The 26,018-nt window shown below is 40.7% G+C and overlaps 1 protein-coding gene across 1 annotated transcript in view; it reads left to right on the top strand.

Annotated features, from left to right (window-relative positions):
* The window catches only part of dph1 (diphthamide biosynthesis 1), a 68,366-nt gene extending 43,411 nt beyond the window's left edge, over positions 1-24,955 (top strand). The window contains exons 5-12 of the mRNA XM_006801556.3: positions 1,174-1,328; positions 2,771-2,892; positions 5,623-5,691; positions 6,399-6,555; positions 9,308-9,408; positions 16,531-16,609; positions 18,942-19,076; positions 19,425-24,955. Coding sequence (XP_006801619.1) covers positions 1,174-1,328; positions 2,771-2,892; positions 5,623-5,691; positions 6,399-6,555; positions 9,308-9,408; positions 16,531-16,609; positions 18,942-19,076; positions 19,425-19,505 — 899 coding nt within the window. The 3' untranslated portion in view covers positions 19,506-24,955. The remainder of the gene's footprint in view (positions 1-1,173; positions 1,329-2,770; positions 2,893-5,622; positions 5,692-6,398; positions 6,556-9,307; positions 9,409-16,530; positions 16,610-18,941; positions 19,077-19,424) is intronic.
* Positions 24,956-26,018: the final 1,063 nt, after the last annotated feature.

Here is a 26,018-nt window from a genome sequence, read left to right as displayed (position 1 = left end):
CTACCATGCTAATGTGAACACAGATCGATGTCACTTTCCTCTGCCCTTTTATGTTTTGGGAGTGTCTATAAACAAGCAACAGACGGTTGTTGGTCTCAGTCTAGATTTTTACCTATCTCCCCCTCATGATGTATTTAACTATTTGGTTTCTCACTCAGCGTGTGGCCTGCAGCAAACCCCACTGTTTTAAATATCTATCCATCTGTTCTCCTTTACTCAGAGCTGAAATGTGAGCCCATTCATCACCTCTGTTCCCAGTTAATTGACAACCTACCCTTCACATTCAAACTAAATACCCATAACACACACACACTCGGTATCCTGTTACTTTTTCCACTCCTGCCTCCCATTCCAAAGCATTTGCTCTTTATACAGTTTATTATAAAATCATCTGCCCACACCCCCAAATTAAATTTCTCTATTTTCCAGCCTACTTTCATGGGAATGTTTCATTCTTCTCCCATTTCCATCACAGCTGCCTTCAGTCCTTTGTTAAGACAGCTCTTATGTTTTCCCACTATCCCCTCTTTATTCACTCCCTATTATCTGCACATTGTTGAGCCTTGCTCCCATATCGCTCTCTCTCTCAGTGTTGCTTTAATCTAGGCCATCAAGTGAGCTGCACTTGTTCATAAAGCATTTCAACCATAATGGGCCATTTGCTTAATTGTAACAAAAAAAGTCCCCTCGCTTCTGATCTGCAAATTAACTGTAGCACGAGAGGAAGACCGATTATAATGATCAACACAAACAATAATTCTTCGTTCTTATCTGTACCCTTTCCCCCCTTGTTTCTTGGACTCTCCCCTGCTTTATTCAGCATCTAACTCAGCATGTCTGTAGCTACGTCTCCCAGGCCCGGGCGCGTAGTAAATGGTCTGTGAAATTAATGGCATTAATAGTAATCGCGTGTGTCCTTCTCCTTCCCTAAATAATTGAGGTCTTTGCATCAGTTCCTGCACGTGCTAGACTCTCACGCTCTATGTTTCAGTTATGTCACATAGGTGCGTACCGTATGATCTTTATATTTGCAGTATGCTCACATACGGTCTATCTGTGTAGCTGTATTGCTATGTGTATATATGTTTATGTTTTGATGTTCCATATACAGCAGTCTAAAGAAGCAGGACTGAAGTATTCATCTGTCTTTCTTTTGTCTTTGTCTTGCTGCAGTCCCCATAGACTCGACAGCAGGTATCAAGATGCTGTATGTGTTTGTGGATATCCAGATGGACAATGCACACTTCCTGGACACAATCAAGTTCAACTTCTCTCCTGGACAGTCTCTTGCACTCGTCAGCACTATTCAGTTTGTGGCGGCGCTGCAGGTGATTAAGCGCCGGTTCTGTCAGACTTTGTGTGCATTTGTGTGTGATTCTCGCGTCGGAGAGAGCTGACGCACACAGTTATTGTCACTTGTATTTTCCGTATTACATAAAGAGTATATTTTTCTGTATAGTACAGGAATACACACACACATCTCTGCATTTGTACAGTATACTTTTTTTGCAGTTCCTGGCTTTTATGAACAAGCTCACACGCCGCTCTTAAAGCTCAGTTCAAGTGTGGGTTTGACAAATCCGGCAGCAGTTATTTTGGATTTGAAAGGTGCAATGAACTCGGAAGGCCGCTCGGTTCAGCATCGTGCTCAGTAGTGCTCTTTATATAAGCAGTGGCAGCAGCTATAGTATTAAGCTCGAGCAGCCTTCTTTCAGGCTGGCTGCCTCCCTCTTCTATAATGCATTTTGCTGCTTTCATATGCTGTGTTGAACCAGCACCACTTTGGACCTTTACTAATGCAACCACCACTATTTTTAATTCAAGCTCTACCCTAACAGGTCACATTATATGATGGGATGTTTGAGTCCGCCTATCTGTATATGTCTGCATAAGTCTCTATGTTTTGTATGCATGCTTGCGCTAATCTCACTCGTGTCTTATGTGTGTAGGCTTGTTGGGGTCACACAGTACGGGCGGGAGAAGTTCACCCGTATTCCCTGTGGATTGCCTTAAATTAGCCTTAAATCGTTTGTTTATCCTCAGAACACACACACTTTTTCCTTTTTTTTCTTATAATAATTGTTCACTCATTTTCTCTTTTCATCTAAATGAGTACACATGAACTAGTTCGTTTTTCTAAAAATTAAAGCACTCTTTTTTGGTGCTTTGCAGAAGCATGAGGATTTAAACACCAGTTGTGTGTTAAAAGTTACACTTCTGGCAGAAAATCATTCATGAGCCTTTCAGTATCACTTGAAGTTGACATTTTCAGTCTTTTAAAAATATTATATTATTATAATATTCTATATATTTGCACCAGTGGTAATAGTGGTAATCCCCTATCTTCTGACTTTTAATTCTGTTTTTCCCTTTTGCATACATTGAATCGAGACCACAGACAGTTGCACGTTTTTATTCCTCGGGTTCATATCTTTAGCGTGTTCAATTTAAAATAAAACAATGGACACTACATTAAAGTGCAGGTCTCTGCATAAACTTCAAAACCCATTAAAAGGCAGACTTGGCTTTAATGTAATATCTATTGTTTTGTTTTACTTAAATGTCCTACAGCACAGAGCCTGATGGAAGATGAAGAAAAATGTTTGGTCTGTATGTTTTCTGTAGGTTCAGACTCAGCCACATTCATATTCGATGCATCTCTTGTTATCTTTCCGTTATTAAAAATGTAAAAATGAACCATCAAAAGTGAAGAACCTGATTAAATATGTGCACAGAGAATATAATCCCTTCTCCTTCCTCCATATTCTAGGCTGTGAGTGCAGCCCTCAAGCCAGAGTATGATGTGCTTGTCCCACAGTGTCGCCCTCTGTCACCGGGAGAAATTTTAGGCTGCACCTCCCCTCGCTTGGAGCGCCATGTCAATGCCATTGTGTAAGAAATCGTATTCCTCCTGTCTCCCACCTTACAGTGTCTGCCCAGTTCCTTTTTTTTAGTTAGCACAGATTAGATAGCTGCAGAGATCCAGCATTGACTCATCCAGCCATTGTCTTCTCTCTCCTTTCCTTCCATAGTAAAGCCTGCTATTGCCATGCCCACCCATGTGGCATGAGTATAATCTGTATGCCATAATGCCTGTCACACCAGACTGAGCTGGCTGTGATAAACAGCCATATCTGTGAGCTGTAAGCAGCCAGAAATGGCCACCGTGAATAGCTTGAATTGTATGTATTCAGACACCTTTGGCTTGTTTCAAGCCAGAGTCAATATATTCACATGTTTTATAGTTTAGATTTAAGGAAACGCTTTAGCAAAATATAACACCTACTATATGTTTCCATAGTAAGGATTGACAGGTTTCCTTGATATATTAGTTTGTCTGTAAATTAGTTTCAGCTTGTCTGATTGCCCGTTTTAATTTCTTATTTTCCCCATTTATTTAATCTTAATCAGAAAAAACAAGATGATGCATCCAGTCAGGAGCTGCATGTACCCTAAAAGACTACTTCCTGTGTATTTTCACAAAAACACCGTTCATGTGCGATGTGTCAAAGTGATGCTTATTTTGCCTGTGCTGCAGGGAGGAAAACGCTTGGCAAAGTAACAGGTCCAACTAACAAACAACACCTCCGCAGCTACTGTGTGTCTATACATCTGGTGCTGGTCTGCAGTAGATAAATCTTATGCTTTGTAGTGCACAGTGAGATGATGTTCCCTTGATATAATTATGCCTAGGTGCACAGCCCCATATGTCTGATCTGCACACATCTAATGTTTGTCCATGCGATTAAAATCTCCCAGTGCATAACAGCTGCACAAGGACGGGCTTTGCTATATGCATAAGTGGATACAAAAGTGATGTGTACTGTGTGTCTGTTTCAGTGTGTCTCTTTGTATGCGTGAAAGCTGTGGAAGGGTCAGAGTGTGTTTCACCTTCTAATCCAATGTGCATTGTCTTTGATGTGTCAGCTGGCTTGTGCAGAGGTGTGCTGAGAGAGAAAATCGATTAGCCTACCTGAGGGATGTATGTTGCTCTCTTTCTCACTTAATCCACACGTGTTACATTGAACACATGAGCAACGATGAGGACTTTAACCTCACTGGTAGCACCATCCCCTAGTGTTAAATTTCAGTCTAAAAATATATAGCTGAAACATTTTATTTTGATGTGACAACTATATCAGAAGTACAGCTACAGCGAAATGGTTTCCCTCTGCTGATCAGTCTCCTTTTACTTTAACAAATTATTAGAGTAATGGCACTTTGATTGTTCACTGTCACTAACGAAAGCAGAGCAGATCTGCTCTTAATATGATTTCTTTTTTACAGTGCATGGTTTTGTTCAGCACCTGTATTATAGCAATAAATGAATATTTAATATCAAGTCATCCTATATGAATTCGAAATGAGCAAGTTCCCACAAAAAGTGGTGTGTGCTCAAGCTGTAATTGCATTTTATCAAAGTTTTGACCCGCTTGAGCAATATGGAGAATGAATAGTGATGCATTAGTCTTTAAGGGTGATTTTGAAGCTCTAAAAGGTCTTAGTCTCTGTCATTTCCATAATGAAAAGTATTTTTAAAGTGTATTGAAATGGCCATTCGCCCATTTCGATCTGCCACCTCTAGCTCTCACTCATAATAGAACAATATAAAGATGTGAATGTGAAAATAGGCAGTTGCGTAACGCACAGACACACAGCATTCTGCCATTCTAGTGAGAGCACTTTTGAAAAATAAAGAATATAGATAGGACTGTGGCCATAGGGAGAGTTAAAGCACACCAACCTTTTAGAGCCGCAGAGTGCTGAGGACAACCGTGACTGAAATGCAGCAGGCTTATTGTTGGGAACATAATTATACAAGGGCCTTGGATGTTTCTAAGCAAAGAGAGGCAGTGCAACAGAGGCTCTCCTTGAGTTCATTTTGTGTTCAGTGTTATTACACAGATGCAAACAGAGACAAACGTGCTTACACACAATCATGCACTTGCTAACAAATAGAGCCTCAGCTAGTCGTGTCTCTTGGTAGCCTGTATGGCAAACCACCCACAGCCTGCTTTGAGCCACTCTAAACACTGACCAATTAGTGGGTTTAATTGCACGTCCTGGCACAGTAGGCCTTTTGAGACCCCTGCTAAGTAATAAGTAGGGGTACTGACCTGAGTCCCCCTCACACTAACAACAGGATTGTTCTCAGCCTGACCCCAAGGGGCATTTATGTAAGAGACCTTGCATTTTTAGACACCTCCATGTCACTCGGTGTTTGCGGTTTGTGAACTCCACGTCTGCTTGCGCTCTGGCGAATCCCCAGCACCAGACCCTGGGTTAATTGGAAAAGCTTGTATTCTCTGTAAACAGCGTGCTCCGCTCGTTGAGGTCACATTCCCAAACAGCAAAAGTGGGCAGACCCTCCACCCAAGCCGTAAGGCTTCTGCCCGAAAACACTTTGGTCTTCTGTTAAGAGGCTGCAGACATAAATTAAAAGACAATGTTAAAAAAAAAAACAGAGAGAAAACGCTGATGGAGAGAATAAGAGAATAGGTCAGCATTTCTTATGGCTGCACAATGAATTTTAATCATCTTCAGGGAATTTTCTTTGCACACTTTATTTTTCCTCTCGTTTCATTCACCTCAAACATTGAATTGATTGGTATCTTTCTACAGTTATCTTGGAGATGGAAGATTTCATCTGGAATCAATCATGATTGCAAACCCAGACATTCCTGCCTACAGGTATTGTCACATATTTCATGTATATCTCTCTTTATATGATACAAAATAGGGTTTATTATAGAACTAGTGTTAGTTTGATCATTTGGGGGCAAATGATGTCAAATAAACTTTTTGTAATAATTGCAATGAAAAAAGAAAAATATTTTTTTAAGTACGGAAGCGATCAACATTCATAATCACCTTTTTGGATCCTCAAATTATGTTCTAGGCTCAGAATCTTATGATGCTTTTTAGTGCTGTTTAAATTTAAAAACTGCTTGCAGTCCTGATTATTCACCTTATCGCAGTGGCATGATAACATTATGTGAAGCTCAAGTTCTGTTTTGATAAGGCTTGCTTGCATGCAAAGTGAAATTGTGTTGTTATAGACATATGCACTGCTGCACAGATCACAGGTCTCTCTCATAAACAAGATTCTAATCTCAAGTGTACCCCTTGTACCAGAGAAAAGGAGATTAGATGCTCAAAAATACATCTATTTTCCCTCAGATACACTAACTCCTGTTGTATTTGATGACTTTTTGTGATTGGATTTTTCACCTTTTTTTCTTCTTCTTCTTCTTTTTTTTGGTGCATTTCTGTCCTTGAGATTGATGCCAGAACAATGGATTGTAATATGTGTAATCAGGTTCATTCTTTCAAAAGTATCGACACGTCCTGTTCACATCTGTGATTTTCAGCCTTTTTCTGCCTGGCTATTCTTGTAGATACGACCCCTACAGTAAGGTGTTCTCCAGGGAATACTACGACCACGAAGCCATGCGCGCTATAAGGCTCCAGGCTATTGACAAGGCTCGACTGGCCCAGAGATGGGGACTGATCTTGGGCACGCTTGGCCGACAGGGCAGCCCTAAAGTCCTGGAGGTGAGTTTGCATCCTCATTTCAACACTCTACATGTCCCGAGGCCACTTGTGCAACGGCTTGTAATATTTCTTAGCGCGAGTTTTTTTGACAAGTGATTTGGTGACATGAAGTAGTAATAAGACAAGAAGTCGTCACACTGGGAGCTTGTTATTTCAAATTTTGGATGATGCAGCCAAACAGCCATAGAAAATCTTATCCTTGATCTCGCTGCTGGCTTCAAGCATGACTGTGTTTGAGTGTTACTAGTGATGTATGATTTTGAGCGTTTTCTGTTATTGCTTCCACAATACAAACATGAAATAAACAACTACAAATAAACATCTCAAAGCATAAAGAACAGTCTATACTTTTCCTTGGTGAAAGCTTTTGCAGCACAGTCCCATCACATTATTTGCATAAATTAACTCTGGAAAATTCAGCCACTTAGAAATGCAGCTCACGTTCTTGTTCAGCAAGCATTTCTAAGCAGTATTCAACTGGTTAATTGTAATAATTCAGTGAAATGTGGGGTATTTTTATACATAAATGATTTTAAATTATCTATCGGTAACTGTTTAATGCTCTCATCACACTTTGTAGGTAAGACAAACCTTGCTTAGAACTATTGGCATGAGAATTCATAAATAGTATAGTAAGTGCACACAGTCAAAGGCTGGTATATTTGGTGCAGACTCTTAAGTGAGAAGCTCAGTTTGTGCAAGTACAAGATATTATGTATTAGCATGCGTGAAGGTCTCTAGTCACTCTTAACTTGCAGCTGGTTCTCCTGTTTTGCCCTCTCTTCAATTGCCAGTTAGTTTTTCTCCTGTTTGTTCCTTTTCCTTTGTTTTGTTTCCCCTTCTTTTCCCTACTGTTTTGAATTTCACTTATTACTAATTAAATCATAATTTAATCAGTAATAATTCAGTGCTGTGTGGATTGCTGTATGAAAAACTGGAGCCTCCATCTAAATGCTAGATGTAAATGGTTTAATACTTCCTCAGCGAGTGTACATCCATAGACTTGACTTGTTCGCAAATATCCAGACTCAAGAGATTATGTTAGCACTGATGTATAAATGTCAACTAGAGTGAAAAGTTTAATCTTTGTGTTGCATTCGGGGGTGGATTTAAAAAAGGGATTTGAATACAAACTCACCAGAGATCTTTTAAGATTAGGAAGTGTAGTGTCAGATAACCTCTCAAGTAAGGGGGCAGAACTATCTGATAAGAGCACAGTGATCTAAATGTTGCAAGATACTCTCAAGGACAGCGGATAACAGTCACATTTTACCTATATCTCATCAAAGAAGGATTTATGGGATATCTTCTGGTTTGTCTGCCATTTGGATTCCCAAGTAACGCCTCGGTCCGCTACCCACAACTAAAAAGACAGAGTGAGAAAAAGAACCAAGTTCCTTGATTTGGCTAAACAGTTTAATTTAATGACTTGTTTTATAAGGTCTGGTGACTGGGCTTGTGCCCATCAGGCCTTATTCACCGACCCTGAGGAATGATAGCCACATGTGAGACCGCTACTCGCCAGTCACACTGTCTTTGTCTCGCTTGTCTGTCAGTTTTCTGTTGTGAAAAATGTCTTTATAATAGTATAATGTTTTATAACTTCTGGCTAGACTGCCCTTTTCCAGAATTGCCAAAGTGAATTTTACCAGATGGGTGTGGGGGACACTGATGATTCAGTTGCTAACTGTGTTGGAAACTTTCCATGCAGAAAAAGCTCAAAACTATTGTGTACAATACCTCACCAAGTAAAGTGTGTTCTGAGTTGTAGCTGGGCTGATTTATTTATTTGTTTTGTTGTTTTAAACTTTTGTTTTGTCAAATCTATGGACAGAATCTTCAGGTGGACTTAAAGAGTGGAGAGGAACCAGGCACATTAGAACTGCAGCTTTGCTGGTGATGTAATTGTGTAGGTTTCATCAGACTGTTCAGCACTCGATCTAACAGTTTACTGCCAAGCCTGAAGTGATTGCGAGATTCAACACTTCCATGTCTGACGATATAATACTCTGCCTGAAAACACTGGATTTGGGGATGGTAATTAATTATATTACTAATCAAAGGAGTGGGATCATGTGGTCTTTTTTTTATAGTGACCATAAAATATTAGATTGACAGATGAGTTAGTTAATCCACCACAGGAATGCATACAGTGTACAAAACATTTAAATGAGCCAATCTGAGGCACAAATGCTCAATCTAAATTCCTGCCCTCTCCTACAGCTTTAAGCTCTAGGAGACTGCGAGAATGGGATTTCAGTTGTAAGTGCCCAATAAAGAATTATCTTTACAGTGTGCCTGGACACATGGCAAAAGGATGAAGAGATTGATTGTCTGTATAGAGGCTGGAATAGTACACTAGGTACTTAGCTCTGAACATAGCCAGTTGGTTTGGGGGTCTAATCTGTAAGCTTCCCTGTTGAGGTGTTGAGGCCAGAGCTAATTGGAAAGAGATTGAAGGGAAGAATCACATTATACTGGAGGGGAGTGTAAGATGTTGTTTCCGATGTGTAAATGTGCATTAGCAGAAAAAATAAATAGGCGGAGATGCGATAGTTCAAAGCTTGATGTCCAGATGAAAAAGTCTAGTCAAGCTGAAACTGTGAAAGCGCAAAACCTCTGGAGTGGAGTTTTTGTATCAGCACATGTTAATGCCATGAATCATGTGACCTATACCTTATTATATGTGGCTGAGTTTCACAGCCTATTTTATGTCTAGAAGGCAAAATGTTTTCATTTCTTTTTCTTCCAGCACCTGGAGTCAAAGCTCCAGTCCTTGGGCAAGTCCTTCACTCGAGTGCTTCTCTCGGAGATCTTTCCCAGCAAACTGGCTCTGATACCAGATGTAGATGCGTGAGTATTACAATGCATGCACACAGTTTTTTTTTCCAAAATGTTATTCATTTGATGGTTTGTTTGACACTGTCACATTTTAAAAGAAATAATTATTTTTTTGCCCAGACATATTAAAGACATATATATGATCAAGGGAATGCATACCACTCTAGAAACACAGTATGAAAAATAAGCATTCAAGCTTATTCATTGGTATATTGAGTCCCTGAAAATAGGGGAGTCTGTATGAAACGGCCATTAATTTCTCACTGTGGTGTTGTGGGTAAACTCAAATTAAATCTGAAACTCTGCCCTTTAAACCCAAATTCCTGAATATGGGTTGCAACAAATATAAATATGGACTTATTTACACATGCACTAACGCGTGCCCTAATTAAAGCGTTCTTTTATTTGGTTAGAAATGCTGAGCCAAAGCAGATGAAGCAAAATGATTCTCTTGCACTGTTTTTCATTCTGTTTTGTGCTCTGTTCTTCCTTGTTCGTGTGCTATGCCATACAGCAACATTAAATCCAAAAATTAATTAACCTACACACATCCCTAAAACTCCTCATTTGGCTCTTTGTGTTCTTCATTTGCCAATTCTTTATCACTGCCGTGTCTCTCTGATATAAAGGCTGGGTAATTTATCTTTCACATCAAGGACCCTGCCAGAAATCTAGTGTTCAGCAGCTAGTAGTCACCTAAAATTTGCAATCAACAGCATTTGAAATGTATTCTGTAAGCATCACTGCACACTTAATTGGGTAGTCAGCATAATTTGCAAGTGGGTGCTATAACAGGGAGCTGACAAACAGAGTTTATAGCTTTATACACAAAATTGGTATTCAAGTCCTGGGAAGAGTCCATGATTTTGCATATGGCATAAAAGCAAACAGTCCAATGTAATGAACTTGAACGAGTCATAAAATTTCAGCTTTGGCACAAAGTGCATTGAAAAGGGATCTTTATACACAAATCATACATTGAAGTGCATGCTTTCAGTCTGTTTTGCAGTAAAGTTAAAGTAGAAAGTACATCAACCTTGCCCTTGATGAAGATTCAGGGTTTTTTCTTTAGGTTTTACTTCTGTTTATGTAAGAATTTTACTTGTGAAGCAAGAAACCTGAAGCAACTTGATAAAGACATTCTCATTCTCTCATACACTAAGATCTTGACTTTTACATCTTGATATGTGTAGTGGCAGGTCCTGAAATATTCTCTGCTGTGTAGCACTGTAACCCAGTCCAGCAACTTACAGATGTCTTTTAGACATGGACTCCTCACGTTTTATTCAATGAAATATCAAGTACTTGGCTCCAAGGTTCAGTTTGTCTGATTTATCTGACTTCCAACCAGAAGAGCAGAGTTGAAGATGGATAAGGGGTTAGTGAAACACTGATGTGCAGCAGCGCCAATCACATTCGCACAGGCACAGCACTCACACTCCCTCAGATTGGCCTCTCAGTGTGGAGTAATGAGAGGTGTGATGTGTGAGGGAGGAGTGGGTGAGAAAGGGACAGAAGGTCTGAGAGAGAGTTGGGGAGAGAGAGAGAGAGAGATGCAGAGGTAGTTGAGGGGGCTGTGTTTGGAAAGCGAGCGATCACGGTAAAAATATTATTTTTTTATTTGTTTTTTTGGCTCTTGTCTTCAGACTGACGTATGAGTACAACTCAAACATTATGTAATTCAGGCACGATTCACTGAACCAAAACAAACCCTCATTACAGACAAAAAGGTTTCCAGCAAGATCTGTTTCACTAACATTAAAACTAAAGCCCAATCTGCACATGTACCTCAAGTAGGAATTTATTGTATGGTTTTACACCAATTTTTTATCCCATCAGTAAACCCTAGATTTTATTTTCCTTTAATTATAAAAAAAACCTGCTTTAAATAGATGACAAATTCATGTTATTACCCAAAGTGACCATGAAGTTGAATTAGCGCCATACTACATACAGCAGGTCTGGCACTAGAGACAAAACCAGAATATTATTAACCTACAGGGTGATGATTTATTGCTATGCTGTTTTATTGGTTTGTAATAGTTTTATCTAGGTGCACCTAATAAGCAGTCCATGGAGTGTACATACATCAGAAAATAGTGCAGGAGTAGTCTGCCTTTGTACTATTGAAGGCTAGGGCTGTTTATCATTTCAGAGTGCTGGAGCCAACACAAAACCTGAGTTTCTGTGCTGGTCAAAAAAGGTATCCGAGAATCTTGTCTTGAAAAAAAGTTCATGTTTGGTTAAATAGTTCAAGTTACTATTGGGCCGGTTGTTATGGGCTATTCCTTCCCTGTACACCCTGTCACATCAGCATGGTTTGCTGACATTTATTCACCAATAATAAGTCAGACTCATTTCTGGTAGAAGCTGGAGTTCACCCGGTTGGTAGTCGTGGAGGGTTTTAGGCTTGATGGTTTCCATGGGCCGGGGATTGGACCGCTGTACTAGGAGGCTTTTTATGCATTTCAGCAAGTGCAAAAGAACAAAAACAGGACTGATGCCCGATTGTAGGCTATTTAGAGCCATTTCCTTCATTTTTAATAATGTGGCTTTGTCTGTAATCATAAAATAGTTCCTTAACAAGCCTAAAAAATTTGACATTTGAAGATGACTTGCTACCAACATTGTCCATATTACTGGTGATAAATATTTATTGGGGGTGACAACTTTAAGTAGAATTCTTCTGATGATAATTTGTTCACCTCTAGTATTTTTTCACCTCGCTCCTCCAAATAGTTTGTGAGACAATTATAGACAATACAATTCACCAAGTGTTTGAAGCTGTGTCAAATCTGCTTGTGTTAAGAGAGGCATTAAAGAGAGAGACAAAGCGAGGGAAATTGAAAGATAGATGGTGAGGCGGTAAAAGACTCACTCCTGCTCAGCACTAACCAACATAGCACACTGTACAGATCCCACCCTCAGGCTTTCTTTGTCATTAGACACACACATACTCACTCATATAAAGTGAGAGGCACCATTAACATATGCTCTTAAGAGTGTAATTAGGCTGTCCCCAAGCAGGTTTTAAACTGTTGTGCAGACATCTGCACAGCACACACACACACTTATCTCAGCCAGACAGCAAATGCCATCCGCTACATTTCAGCCTTTTATCTCTGTTCGAATATTTTTGGGGTCTGGGAGGGGGGCTCCTCAAAAAAGAAATTGTTTATTTTAATTCAATTAGCTAGTTTGCAATCAAAGGCGAAGAAATTGTTCTCTCCTTGGAGTTCTGAAAGGTTAATTGTTCTTGCTCTTGGCAGGTCAAGTTTGTGAGTGTAATTGAAGCAGAGCCCCACAGGTAGAGGGAGGCTGAGGTGTAATGGGCCACAGTGGGTAATGCAGTGAACTCAGGCTGGAGCTCACATAGCATATCCAGATTTAAATGTCAGGCAGTTTTACCTTTATACCTTTATACATCACTTGTATGCTGCTCCTCTAAACTTTATATGTTGTGTTGTGATGAAAGCATCACGTTTTTCAGACAGATCATTTTGAGAGAGGCTGACTAAACAACTGTCCACAAAAGTCTGTGTGGTATGAAAGACTCAAAGCACTTTCCTCCTGGAAAGTAATTTCCCGGTGACTTTTAGGCACCAACAACTGGGTGTGTTCCTCTTCCGTGAGGGTGTCATGACTAACTCGATAAAGCCTATGCTTAATCAATACAAAATGCGGGTAGGTCAGCGCTGCTTCAGGGTGCCCCATGTAATCATCAGTTTTTATCACTTGGTCAAAGACATTACACTCTGCTAAAGGCCTTAAACGCATCCTCACATGCTATGCCAAAAGGTTATTAAACCCCGGGTCAACCTGTCCCCAGAATTAAGGGATGCAGGGAACAGTCGCGAGCTAACTCCAGCCTTTACTCTGTGTTTTGCCCTGCTATTTTATTTGAAGTGGCTCTATGGCATATTTGTGCATGTCCCCATGCAAACACCTAACCTCCACCCACTTTGCCTCCAGCAAAGCCCTGGGCCAAACTAGGGTTTGGTTGACCAGGTTCTGTATGTAGCCTCAGTCCACCATAGCCTGGCCGAGGGAGTGTGTTGGAGGGCCGGCGACACGGAACACTTCCAGCAGTCCTTCCCTGATCCTCATGCAGCTCCCGGTGAGTGAGGTGTGCCGTCTTTAGCCGGTGGGACCTGCAAAGAGACAGACAGGTGTGAAGGGTAGATGATGCTGGTGGCGGGCCTCGATGGTGATTCATTCCACAGCTGCCTCCATGGAGCCGGGACCAGCCAACTACTCACTGCTGGTTGCAGCTGCCCCACCAATCCTCTCAGCTGCCCAGACAGGTGGGCCTCCACATGCGTCACCGCACCAGGCCGACTGGTCGGTGGTAGTGGACCCACTCTGCTGTGTCCACTGAGGGCCTCTTCATGAAATGCTTGAGCATGATCATATCCAGCAGCGATGCCTCTCCTTTGGTTGAGCCAAGCTGCAGCCACCTGGCGAGGGCAGATCTGCTAGCCTCATCAGGTCTCCCTGAAAATGGCAGCAATGGCTTCCGGTGCGAGCTCCAGCCAATCCAGTATCGTCTGGCGAACACACTGGAAGCTGACCTTCACCGTTGTGGGGAGGCTCAGCGCTGCCACATGTACCTTGCTGGCCACTGTGGTACCAGATCCTCCAACACTCTGGTCCAGTGCTCAGCCAGGTGCTGCAACTGGTCAAACTGTTTCCAGTGCACCGTCGCCTGCTCCATATGCATGGTAGCTAGCTTCACCACCATATGGGCCAGCCCCTCCAATGGCTGCGCCAGACGCTGGTCCATCATCCTTCACCGGACTGGGTTTTTGCCCCATTGTGGCATGAGGTACCCAAGCCACACAGCATGGGTGCTTTTATTTGCCATATTTCCTTTTCTTGCACAACCTTCGCGCTGCCTTGTCCCCTTACAGCACACAGCTCTCTTGTCAGGTCCCTGCATCCTACTAAAATAGGGAAGGCATGACCAGGTGATGGAAAACAGCGTTGTAGGTCTGCCTCCCCTGACACCACACCTTAAACCCACTGCTCCACCCCTCCCGTGCAGCTGAGCTACAAACCACACCCCGCCCACAGTCTGTTCCACTGTTTGTTTGTTTTTGTTTTTTTCTTGGTTTGCGAGCAAATTGTGAAACAAGGCTCAAATGAGACAACAGCCCACCTCTTCCAGTGTCTGTGTACCTCTCCTGTTTTTTAAAGTCTTTGTGTTTTACTGTATGTCATGATGATACCAGTTCTCTTCCACACTTGCTAAAATGATTTCAAAGATAGTGGCTACAAATACTGTTTCCACTGCTTCTAAGGAACAATACAGTGGCACTATGCACCTTATCACACTGCAACATTCAGAAAATCTCATTGCTAACACTTTTAAGTCCCGCCTCAGTTCATGTGCCAATCAGCTATCTTCGCCCTATGAAGGACGAATCCTTTCTTCCTTCCCTTTTCATGCTTTTTGTCTTGCTTCCCTCTCTACTCTCAGAGTTAGCCCTGAGGATTTACTCTTTGCTTATTAATCACCCTCCCTCTTTTTTATCACTTCCAGTGTTCTTTTTTTAATCTTGCACTGCAAATTTGCATATTCAAAAACATGTTGCATATAAAAACACACATATACAAACTGTTGGTTTTTCTCCTATATTTAGCCCTTTTCCCCACTGTTTTCCTGCACTAAGGCCGCTTTGATGCACGTGCAGTGTTTGTCTGTTTAGAGGCTCTGGTTATGAATAGCGGCTGATAGACCTAAAGGTAACATTTCAGATTCCAATCTCCATCTAAACTTGGCCAACTTAGGACTGAGGAGATTGGTACTTGGTTGAAATGTCTCTTACTCAGCTGGCTCTCAAATTAGGAGGATGAATCAGAATTCACTCTTTGGGGGGAGCCTTTTTTTTCCTTCTTTTTTTTTTAAGTGTTAGTTGAAAATGAGAAAATGCCATGCATTTGCCCAGAGGGGGTGGAATATTTCTGTGACAGAAAGCAGAGTGGAGTGAGCGTCAGCGGTGCAATCAATTCTGCAGCTGAGAAACTGTGTGAAAGTTGGAAAATGAGGGAAAGACAGAAAGGAAATTTGACGCAGTACCATATATTTGAAAGTAGTCAAGTACTCGCAAACTAAATCTCAAACTGGTGTGTCCTTATTGACGTTTACCTAGAATTAGTCTTTATATACACTGCAGTTCATTTTGTATTTATCAATCATTCTGATGGATCTTCATCATAAGGATTAGGGACAGGGAATGTTATGCTTCCTCAGTAGAGACGGAGCTGTGAATAGCATTGATCTGTGAAAGCTAACCCTCCGTAGCCTCAGCCACTTTCCGTCTCCATTTTCCCATTGTTCAGTTTTCCCTGCAGCTGTTTACTTCCACACACCCTCCTCATCCTACTCCCATGCATTTTCCAGAGTAAACACGTTCCTCCCTGCCTGTCTTCTTCCTCTCTTCTGCCTCACTTCTGTCTTCTCTTCTTGCCTGCGCCTCTTCAACCCCCCCTCCGGTTTTTCATCTTCATTGCTCATTCTCCCTATCGCTCTGTATCTGTGTCCTTCTCTCTCTTTTTTTTCCCACCCCCCTCCCCATCTCTTTAATACACAGCCGCTTCACCACTAAACCTACGCCCACCCCACCCCATCCCTCCGCCACCCTGTCTGCGAGCAATGTAGGCTACCTCCGTGGAGACCGGCTGGTGCGGCTTTTTTATTCACACTCACCTAACCTCTTCGTCTTTTCTTTCACAGCATTTCTTTTTACCCCTGTTTGCATCTTTTGCTGTATTTTTTTTTCCTCTCTGTTTTTCCCTCTTGCAACCAGTCGGCACCACTAGACCATATGAAACCTTCATCCCTGTCTTTTCAGCCTCCCTCTGACTATGCATTCAGATGGTGTAGCATGGCTGTCTTTAGAACTGTTGCAAATCAGGACAGATCTCTCCAACAGATGCTGGAGGTCAGGTGGAGGGAGTCTCCTCGCACTAACCCACTGCATCACGTACCCACATGCAGTGTGCAGTTGTAGATGTGCTCTGCCTGTCTAATAGGATCTTAGTCTCTCAACGTTATTGCTTAACTGTTACACTCGCATTTGCACTGATTCTGAGCTGTACGTTTGAGCTAAAATTTGCACCTACTCCTTACAGGTGGGTTCAGATCGCTTGTCCACGCCTTTCTATCGACTGGGGCACTGCCTTCTCCAAACCCCTTCTCTCTCCATATGAGGTAAGCATCAACCTTACAGCTTCTCAACAAGCCGCTAATCGTTTTTCATACAAGTGTCACACATTTCACACACACAGACCTTCCTGTCTGCACATAACTTGACTGATGTCGTGTTGAAGCCTTCATCAAAGTGCAGAAGGAGAAAGTTACATTGTTAAGTGATTTTTCAAGTTGTATAAGACTCATCAAGGCCTTGCTTGTGCTGGAGATGAAGAATTATGTCTAGTTCTTCCTCCCTCTTCCTCTCCCTGCCATAAAGCACACCAGCACACGCATATAAAACACCATCAGTAGCAGACTAGCCCCCCCTGCTGGCTGCAGAACCATATAGACACTCCCCACCCCTTTCAGCTTGTTTTTCTAAAGGGAGAGAAATGGATCGGACAGCATCCCATAAAGATCCATTTCAAAGCATGTGTTTGTTTGTCTGCAGCTGTTGTAGCAAAAAAAAGCAGGCTTGTTTTGTGATGAGCTTGGCAGTTATGTCACATTATGCTTTTATGTGACCTCACTGGTTAGCACTTGAAGTCAACTATTAATTCGTTCAACAAATTTTTTTTCCTCAGATGTATGCCACTGATTTGAATACTGAAATGGCTGCAAGGGGAATTGCTGTCTTGAATATTGGATTGTGATTTGAAATGGTTGCTGTTATGTTCAGACTACACATCTTTGTGCGCCGCACACAACGTGAAAGCACTTACATTTCAGAACGGGGCCATTAAGAATAATGATAGCATTCACCTTAGAAGAAGAAGCAATGGTTATTTTGCATTGTTTTTGACTGAGGTCTATAACGGCGCGTGCGAAGACGGAAATTCGCCCTGCTGTAATGAGGAAAGCAGCAATCTGTTTTCTTAAGCCCTTTGTGCTACAGTTTGCTTTGCTCTCCCCGCCAGCTATTTGGGAACGATGTTTGTGCATTTAAATAATTTGGTGCTGCGCTTGTGATAAGTCTTAATTCACCCGCATCTCATACCTATGAGTGTTACACATCTCGGTGCGCTATGCTTTTCACTGTGGCATTTAGGAGGAAGATGAAGAGGAACGAGATGGGAGGGTGAAGTGAGCAAGGAGATTTATTTTCAGTGCGTCTCATGTTATATTTATAGTCAATAAGACACACTTGGCTCTCCTGTCAGAGCAGGGATTAGCAAGAGAAGCTAGCTTCCACAGAGAGAGGCAGTTGGTGTGAGAGGGGAGAGAACGAGAGCAGTGGGGAAAAGTGAGAGACTGATTGAATAAGGGGTAGACGAGAGGAGGAGACTCTGGTAGAAGGCTGCCTGGAGAAAGGAAGGGATGGTTATTCTGTAGTATTTTTATTTTCTGATAGATTGTGTTTTAAAATCTGGATATGAAGAAAGTTATTTTGCCTGAAAAACATATGTTTACGAGATTTTTTTTACAACAGGTTAACATAACTGGGATGCAATTATATCTTAAAAGAGAAAGAAGCTTTATTAAGTTTGCAGTACTTTCTTTTAAAGAAAAACTGTTTTTACTTCTGGTTTTATTCAGGAAACGTCAACCTTTGCGTAAGAGAACAGAACACTGTCTTGTCGGTTTGGGTGCGCGCTATACTAACGAACGACAGTCACAAGCTGCGCAACAGTGATGAATTATGTCGCACTAGAAGAAAGATTTCATCACTTTGAAGCTGAATTTTTCATGTCTCCTTTGAACTAAATTCTCTAACGGGTGTATTTGGAGTTTTATAAAAATTCTATGACTTGTTTTCTCATCATAATTCCATACATCATCGGAATTATTCCAAATAGTTCAAAGCTGAAGTTAGGTCTTGGCATCTAAACAGCTTGAAAGATGAACGAGTGCTCGGATAAATGAATAAATGAACAGTCAAATGATTTGTTCTTTCATTCAGAACGCTTGTTATGTATGCTTTTTCTTTCGTTTGGAATCAGTATTCACAGGCATTTCTCTTCCATATGGAGCAGCCTTCACTTAAGTCACAGCTCTGTCATGCCACTGTTGTTGTTCCTCTCTAACAGCTGTTGTAGCGTTCAGTGCAGCTGCATAGGGATAACATGACAACTCTGCGTGTTATCCAAGCTTATTATTATGACACCTGTCTTGTCGGTATAGTCAGTCTGTTGTGTCTTCTCATCACTCTTTGGTTTCCTGCCGCTTGTTTGTCCAAAACGCTGAAAACTGCAGATACAGTACTAGGTGACAGTGAAAATCAGCGGAATCATGTACCATAACACCTTGGAGGGTGCCATTATTGCACCTTTTGCTCATCGTTTCTTGTCCTTTTTTGATTTGGTTCTGATTTGTCACTGTCTCGCCATCTGTATTTCTTGGTATCTTTTAGGCAGCTGTTGCTTTACAAGAGGTAGGCTGGAAGGAAGTCTACCCCATGGACTTCTACTCCAATCAGAGCCTGGGTCCGTGGGGACCTAACCACCCTGACAACCAACCTGTGCGGCCTGCTCGTAGACAGACCCAGGTGAATAGAGCTGGGAGATAAAAAAAAAGAATGAGTGACTGGAAGTGATTACACACTGTTCAACTCATGCTTGATGGTCTTTATCAGAATGTCACCACACTGACACCCAGTGGCACAGTGACAACAGGACATGTATCTCAACATCTCTTTGTAAGGCGTGGCTATGACCTTGACCTTGATGTTCCTTTTACTTATTAAAAATGAAGAAGGGTGCATAGATATTGATTGAGTTACTGCTCTGCGGATACATCATACAGTAGCTGTATTTCCAAGTATTATCATTTGTATGTCTGAGGTAGGTACTGTCACTGCTCCAAGTGTTAATGCTATCCCTCTGCCTGCCTGCAGAAAAAAGGCTCGGAGCCAGCCATTCCTGCCAAGCACTGTGAGCGGAACCAGTGCGCCCCCTGTGGCTGCCAAGGGGAATGACATGCTAACAAGCAGAGAGGGGTCAGACCAGAAGAGGAACAATTGGAATTTGAGTCAGTCTAACTTCAGAGGAGTTTTCAGCTTCTTTTTCAAATAGATTTTCTGCCGATATGTGAGCAGTTGAGATGCGACCTGACCCTGTTTTGCTTTCTTCTTTTTGTGGTGAAATTGTGAAAACAGTAAATCAGAAATGAAACCTTTCTTGTTGGGAGCAGGTTTTTTTTCCCCTAAATGCAGTGCTGTTCTGAAGCTATGAGCCTGTTTTTAAAGCTGAGTGGTATGAGTTCCTAGATGCGTGCAGAGCTAGTCACGACTGCTCTCCGTTCTCATTATTTATTGATGGTGGAGTCTGTCAATAAATAAATAAATAATCCTCCTATTGCTGTTTGGCCGTTACAGTAAAAACTGATTGACAGAAGCCTACCGTGGCCTCAGCTGATCCCAAGAACCCTCCCCAGGTGGCAGCACAGTGTGACAGGTGATCTTTGGAGAGTTTTAATTCTAAACAACTACCCAACTTCTCCAATCACATCCTCCCTCTGCTTTCCACCTTCGTATCACTTCAGCAGCAAATGGCAGTGAGATAGAGCGATACTGCCAGACATATCCGGGATGCGTCACGTGTCCCGCTAGCAGCTACATTTTTTTAAGAGCTCAGTATTTGCCACAGTACCGTGTGTGATGCATAGCAGTCGGGAATAAATTATTGGCCAGCAGAGCTCTCTTTCAGCTGATGTTCGATTTATATTCTAGTTTGTTCTTTCGCAGGCAAAAAGGAAGAATGTTAATAATCTGCCCTTTCCTCTTCTCATAACCCTTCAGGTTTGTTATCCAAGTCTAAAGATTTGTCATGATTTAAATCAAAAATGATTTACTGATTACAACATAAATAAAAGCTTTTTTTTGATTGTTTAAAAGACAGATCATATACATTGAACTTTATGGTTTTAAATTTAACCATAATAGAAACAAGAGCTAGAAAAAATTAGATTTTAATATTTAATAACCAGCCATTTACTTTCTGCTGCTTATCTGATTTAGGGTCACAAAGGTGATGTAGCCACTCACAGCTAAGGCGAGAGGCGGTGTACCGCCTTGACAGGTTGTCAGTCTGTCTACTGCATGATAACACAGACAACCACTCAACATTCACACACACGGCAGGTTTCGAATTGCTGATTAGCCTAACATGCATGTATATGGACTGTGAAGGGGTATCAAGAGAGAAGCCCAGTATGGGGACAACATGCAAACTGCACATAGAAAGGACCCAGGTGCTTCTTGTTGTGGGGCAAGAGTGCTAACCATTCCACCACCACCATGCCTCCCTTATATTTAAATACAAAATTGTTAAACTAGATCATTATTACTTTCTTAATCAAGTAAACTTAAAAAATTATGAGGACATCAAATACCGACTGCTGAAATCTCCACACAGTGAGTCCTTCAGGTTTCAAGTGTGACATAACAATAATCAGACCCTGTCATCTAAACTTCATCAAAGATGAGGGCAGTTAGTGAAACAGGACAAAAACTGCAATCTCCAGGTTCACAGGTTTTATAACGCCGCCTCACCTCCCTGCTTATAGACCCCTTAAAAAAAGGTATGTGAAGAATCTGTTGGAATTTAGAGTAAGAAATGAAATATTTTTATGTTATAGTATATATAGTTTTATAAAACACCAGTTTCCACACAGGGAGTAGTTATCTAGATAAAGTTCATATATAGCTAACAAAATCATTTTTAATCAGCGAGTGAAGGTTATTGTTTGATTATTTAACTGTAACAAACAAACTATCAGTTTACAGGTTTGTAAATGATGGTCATTAGGAAATGTTGCCAAAAGGCACCAGCCATTTTTGTAGTTTTTTTGTGAGGATAAACTTAAATCATCAATAATAACTTTTTTTCTGATGCATTTAAATCCTCACTGAGTAACAAATTACATTTACAGCTTCTACATGAAATACGCTGTATCAATACTATGGTAATCATAATAATATCACCTTTATGCCCATCACTGTATATTTACATAAGAACTTAACATGCTAAATATATCATTTGAAATTTGACACTTTCTAGTTTGATTTTTAAGCACCTTATACTTCATTTTGCTTTTGCTTCATTTTCCCTCATGAAGACTTACCGATTTTTTTTTTTTTTTTTTTAATGTTCAAAGCTGATGCTCAGTTTTATATGTAAAAGGTCCAAATAACTAGGAGAAATTCATTACCCTGGGATAAGTCCCCATGTGTTTCTTGTGTTAACGGAAATCAAATATTTAAAAGTGAATTTATGAGTATTTGGATGCAAGATTACAGTTCACAAAACCAAATGAAAACTAGATGTGAAAAAATGTAGTAAAACCAAAGCTTTATAAAAATCCCAAAATGGAAAGTATATTTGTATAAGAAATGCTAAAAACATCATTTTCTAACAGTTTGGTTGAATTTGTCAACACAAAAATAAAGAGGAATTTTAACCCTCTTATGTGTTGTTCCTTTATAATAAAAAATAAGCTAAAGCTAAACATTTTAACAATAACAACCATATATGAAAGAAGCAAATGCGCTCTATAAACTAACCAGTCTGAAAAGAGAAGCTGAAATGATGAAAAACACAAACCTGTTACAACACAAACCTGTTACAACCCCAATGTGTGAAAATGTGTAAAATGTAAATAAAAACAGAATGTAATGATTAGCACATCTCGTAAATCCATATTTTATTTACAATAGAACATGGCAAAAAAAAAAAAAAGTTAACTGACACAAATTCAAAGAATCCGGAGAAATCTCTGTGCGAAAAGGTCAAGCCAGAAAATCAGCCCTTGAATGGCTGTGATTTGGAGGGCAATGAAGTTGTACTGTGTTAAAAACCCTGTATTGTGTTTTGGAAATCACTGCATGAGCTGTGAATGGTACAGCACATAGTAGTGATGATACTGTAATGTTACGGTGTGGATGGTATAGCACACTCTGTGAACAGAATTTGGCACACAATCCACAAATATGAAGGTGATCCAGAAATACTGCCATCTTCTGTGGACCACGGCTAATTTTAAATGGACTGAGACAAAGTGGAAAACTGTTCTATGGTCAGACTATTATTTTGAAATCAGACCGATCAAATTTCAAATTGAAATGTGAACCTCTTGTTATCAGCTCCCAGTCTCAGCAGCTGGAATCCTATATTACAAGAATAGAACAGCATTTCCTGTCCAAAAGCCTGCAGCTGGTTTCTTCAGTTTACAGGCTTTTACAAACTGTTGTTAAAAGACGAGGCAAAGCTTCACTGTGGTAAGAACACAGGCCTGTGCCAGCTGTTTCGAAAAGTGTCAAAAACGATTTAATACTTTTCTTAAAGTTCTACATTTTCTCAGTATAAATATTTTACATGTTTTATGTGTTTTTTGTGGATAAAATGTGGGTTTATGAGATTCCCAATCATTGCATTCTGGTTTTATTTACATTTTAAACATCATGCCAACATTTTCAGAGTTGGGATTGTATTATTCTAGTTGGCTGTAACTGTTTCAAAACATATTGTGATAGCTTAATTTATGCACATAGCTGCAAGGCTGTGGGGGAGGTAGACCTGAAAGTCAATGAGCTTCTCATCCACAGCTCTGCCAGCTTCTCCCAGTCTGACCTGTTACCTCAAGTACATTCTCTTCCCTGCCAAAAGCTGAGTGACCACACAGGGGCACTGTTTGCACAGCTTATTTGCATTAAGCCATTCAAGTCACTTTTCACTTTTCATTCTAGAAGCTTTACACTGCATGATCACACGTGATTACGTGTACTTGGTTGAGTGCAAGTACCCAGTGTGCCTTTGGTTGCTGGTGTGTGCAATTATTTTCCAGACGTGGTGGGAATTTGACTCCACACTCCTTCATCCTGCTTGGCATCCCTTCTGCCCTGAGTGTGCTTGCCATCGCACTTTGTTTTGTGTCAACATCGAGTGTCTGGTCCCACGGAGAATTTATGACGTATTTATTATGGGTCTTATGACTACACAGGCCACACGATTTAGTTATCCTGGACAACAGGTGCTCAGGTCACGTACCATGCGCAGTGATACTGATGTAACCTGACTGGATGGTTAGCTGGTTGCCATTGGTGCCCAGCATTTGTTTGTGTAGCCCTCAGTGATGCGACTCAAAAGTCATCGGTTAATGCATTCTCGACAACCACTCATCATTCAGAAGCCGAAGACTGATTGAAAACACATTTTTAGTAACTCTGAACTGTCTACCTGGGTTAATGTTTTGGGGATTTTTTTTTCTCTCTATGTGAAAGCAGAGAAAAACATGTCAGCACCTGTGATGTATTTAGTCATTGTTTCTCTTATCTAGGGAAAGGCTGAGTCACAGATGGCTCATCCGACCTTTATTTTCACCAGCCCCAACACCTTAATGCGTTTTAGGCAACTCACAGAGTAAACTCATCTTTCGTGTTTTTCATATCACTTATTTGTTTCTTCTTATTTCTGTCCAAAAAGGAAATCAGGTGTAAGTGGGGGAGGGGGTAGAGGCTTATGGCGTATGGTACCACAACAAAAATAAAAATGAAGAGGAGTAGATTTGCTTTGCAAGTTTGATTTTGTGTGTTCTTTTTTTTTATATATATACCAGTTTGTCTTTGATGTACAGTTTAACACATACTGCATGTTATTAGAGGGTGGGCAGGGGGAGGTGAGGCAGTAGAGGGCATGTATATAAAATCCAGATGAAGTTCGTGTTCCAGTGTTTGCTCCTGTGTCTCTGTTGGTTTTTTTTCCTGTTTCTCTCTCTCACTTTTCTCCTTCTACCATTTATTGGATTACATTAGAACAGAAAATAAATGATTTTGTTTACATTGCCTGTATTTACTTCTGTCAGGACACCGTAGGTGGGCGAAAAACTGTTTATAAAGGCATGAAGGTGAAAAAACTGTGTTTGGAAGATTGAGACTGCCGATTTCTCGTTGTTTGCTGTGTAATAATATACGTGTGGTGAGATGATGCACGTGCGATTTCCATTTCAGAAGAATGGCCCTCGGAAGAAGAGCTGCATGCTGTCACTGTGCAAGATGTTTCTGCATAATCTGGACATTTCTGGGATCATTTTCTTGTGTAAACCAAAACGCAGCAAGGCTTGTCGTTTCCCATTTCTGGATTTTGCTAAGAAGCATCAAATCTGTAATACAATGAGGAAAGCAAATCCCTCAGAACAAAGGTTACTGCTCTATTGAGGACAGAATTATAAAAGCGAACAGCTAAATTTGTCAAAACAGCTTATTATGTAAAGTTTCAAATGCTGTAATTCTGAGTGTTTCTTTGAATTAGTTTGATTAAAATGGTTTCAAAAAACAATTGAGCTCTTCTTCAATCTATTTGATCACGTCTTGATTAAATCACCCTTCAGCATCCCTGGGGAAATTTGAACAATAAAGCTGACTCGTGTGTGGGGGAGACAAGAAGGCTGTGCAGCAATGTGAAGAAAGGTTGCTAGAAGGTTGAATAAGAGTCTTTTGTGGGAGAAATAAAAAAGTGGTGTAAAGTGATGACTAATTCTGTGTGGGAGGTCAGCCTGTCCCTGATCATCCGGCCAAGCACCACCCATGCACAGGGCTGTCACAAAGTCACCTTCTTCCTCAACACGTCCACGTCCTGCACTCTATTCTGAGTGTTTTCTTGTTCTCATTTCGTTCAGTCCTTTCTTATTCATTTTAGTGAGGGAAACCTGTTGAACAAATGAGGTACCAATTGTTACTGTTTTCTTCTTTTTTTGTTGATTTTTTTCAGGCCTTTTATAGCCATGCTATTCCTATTAAAAACCTCCAAACACTTTTTGGCTTTTTGTGAAAACATTATTCATAATGGTTTATCAAGATTTTGATCATCCGGGAGCAGCAACACCCATTTTATCTACAGTTCAGTCTAAATACATGTTAATCTGGTCTCGGTATTTCTCCCAAAACCAAAGTGAAAAATCATTTGCATAATAAATCTTCTTATTAACACTCTTTATGTTGCTAATGTACCAGTCTCTAATGATTACTTTCTTGATGTTTCTGAATCTGCATACTCACACTCTCTATACGGTTAGGTTTAACAGGACTGCTCTTTTGGAGGTCATTGTCTATAAGCTGGAATAATCAATAAGCTGTAGGAAAATGAAGTTCTTTCAATCACAGAGGAAATGAGTCAGTTTAAATTGGTGGATCATCCAGTAGCTCGCCCCAAACGTACGTCATGTAATTTTATCAGTATCTGTTAGTTAATAATATAACATATGGATGTGAATATTAATAAAACGCCCTGAACATTATTGAGTCTTTTTTATACACTTCAGCCATCTGCCTTGTGCCATTCATGAGCTAATGATGCTTTCTTAGCGAAAGCTATGATTGTTATAATTATTGGTGGGATGTCATTTACATCTGATTATAAGTTAATCAACGGGAAATCCATTAAGGCAGTGGTAAGCATGCAGATTCAGAACCAAAAGCAGACTGAGTGCAGCTGGT

Source organism: Neolamprologus brichardi, chromosome 14, assembly GCF_056152115.1.
Source record: "Neolamprologus brichardi isolate AB-2024 chromosome 14, ASM5615211v1, whole genome shotgun sequence".
Lineage (NCBI taxonomy): Eukaryota > Metazoa > Chordata > Actinopteri > Cichliformes > Cichlidae > Neolamprologus > Neolamprologus brichardi.
Note: the sequence above shows the minus strand (reverse complement) of the source record. Positions and strands in the feature narration are given on the sequence as shown.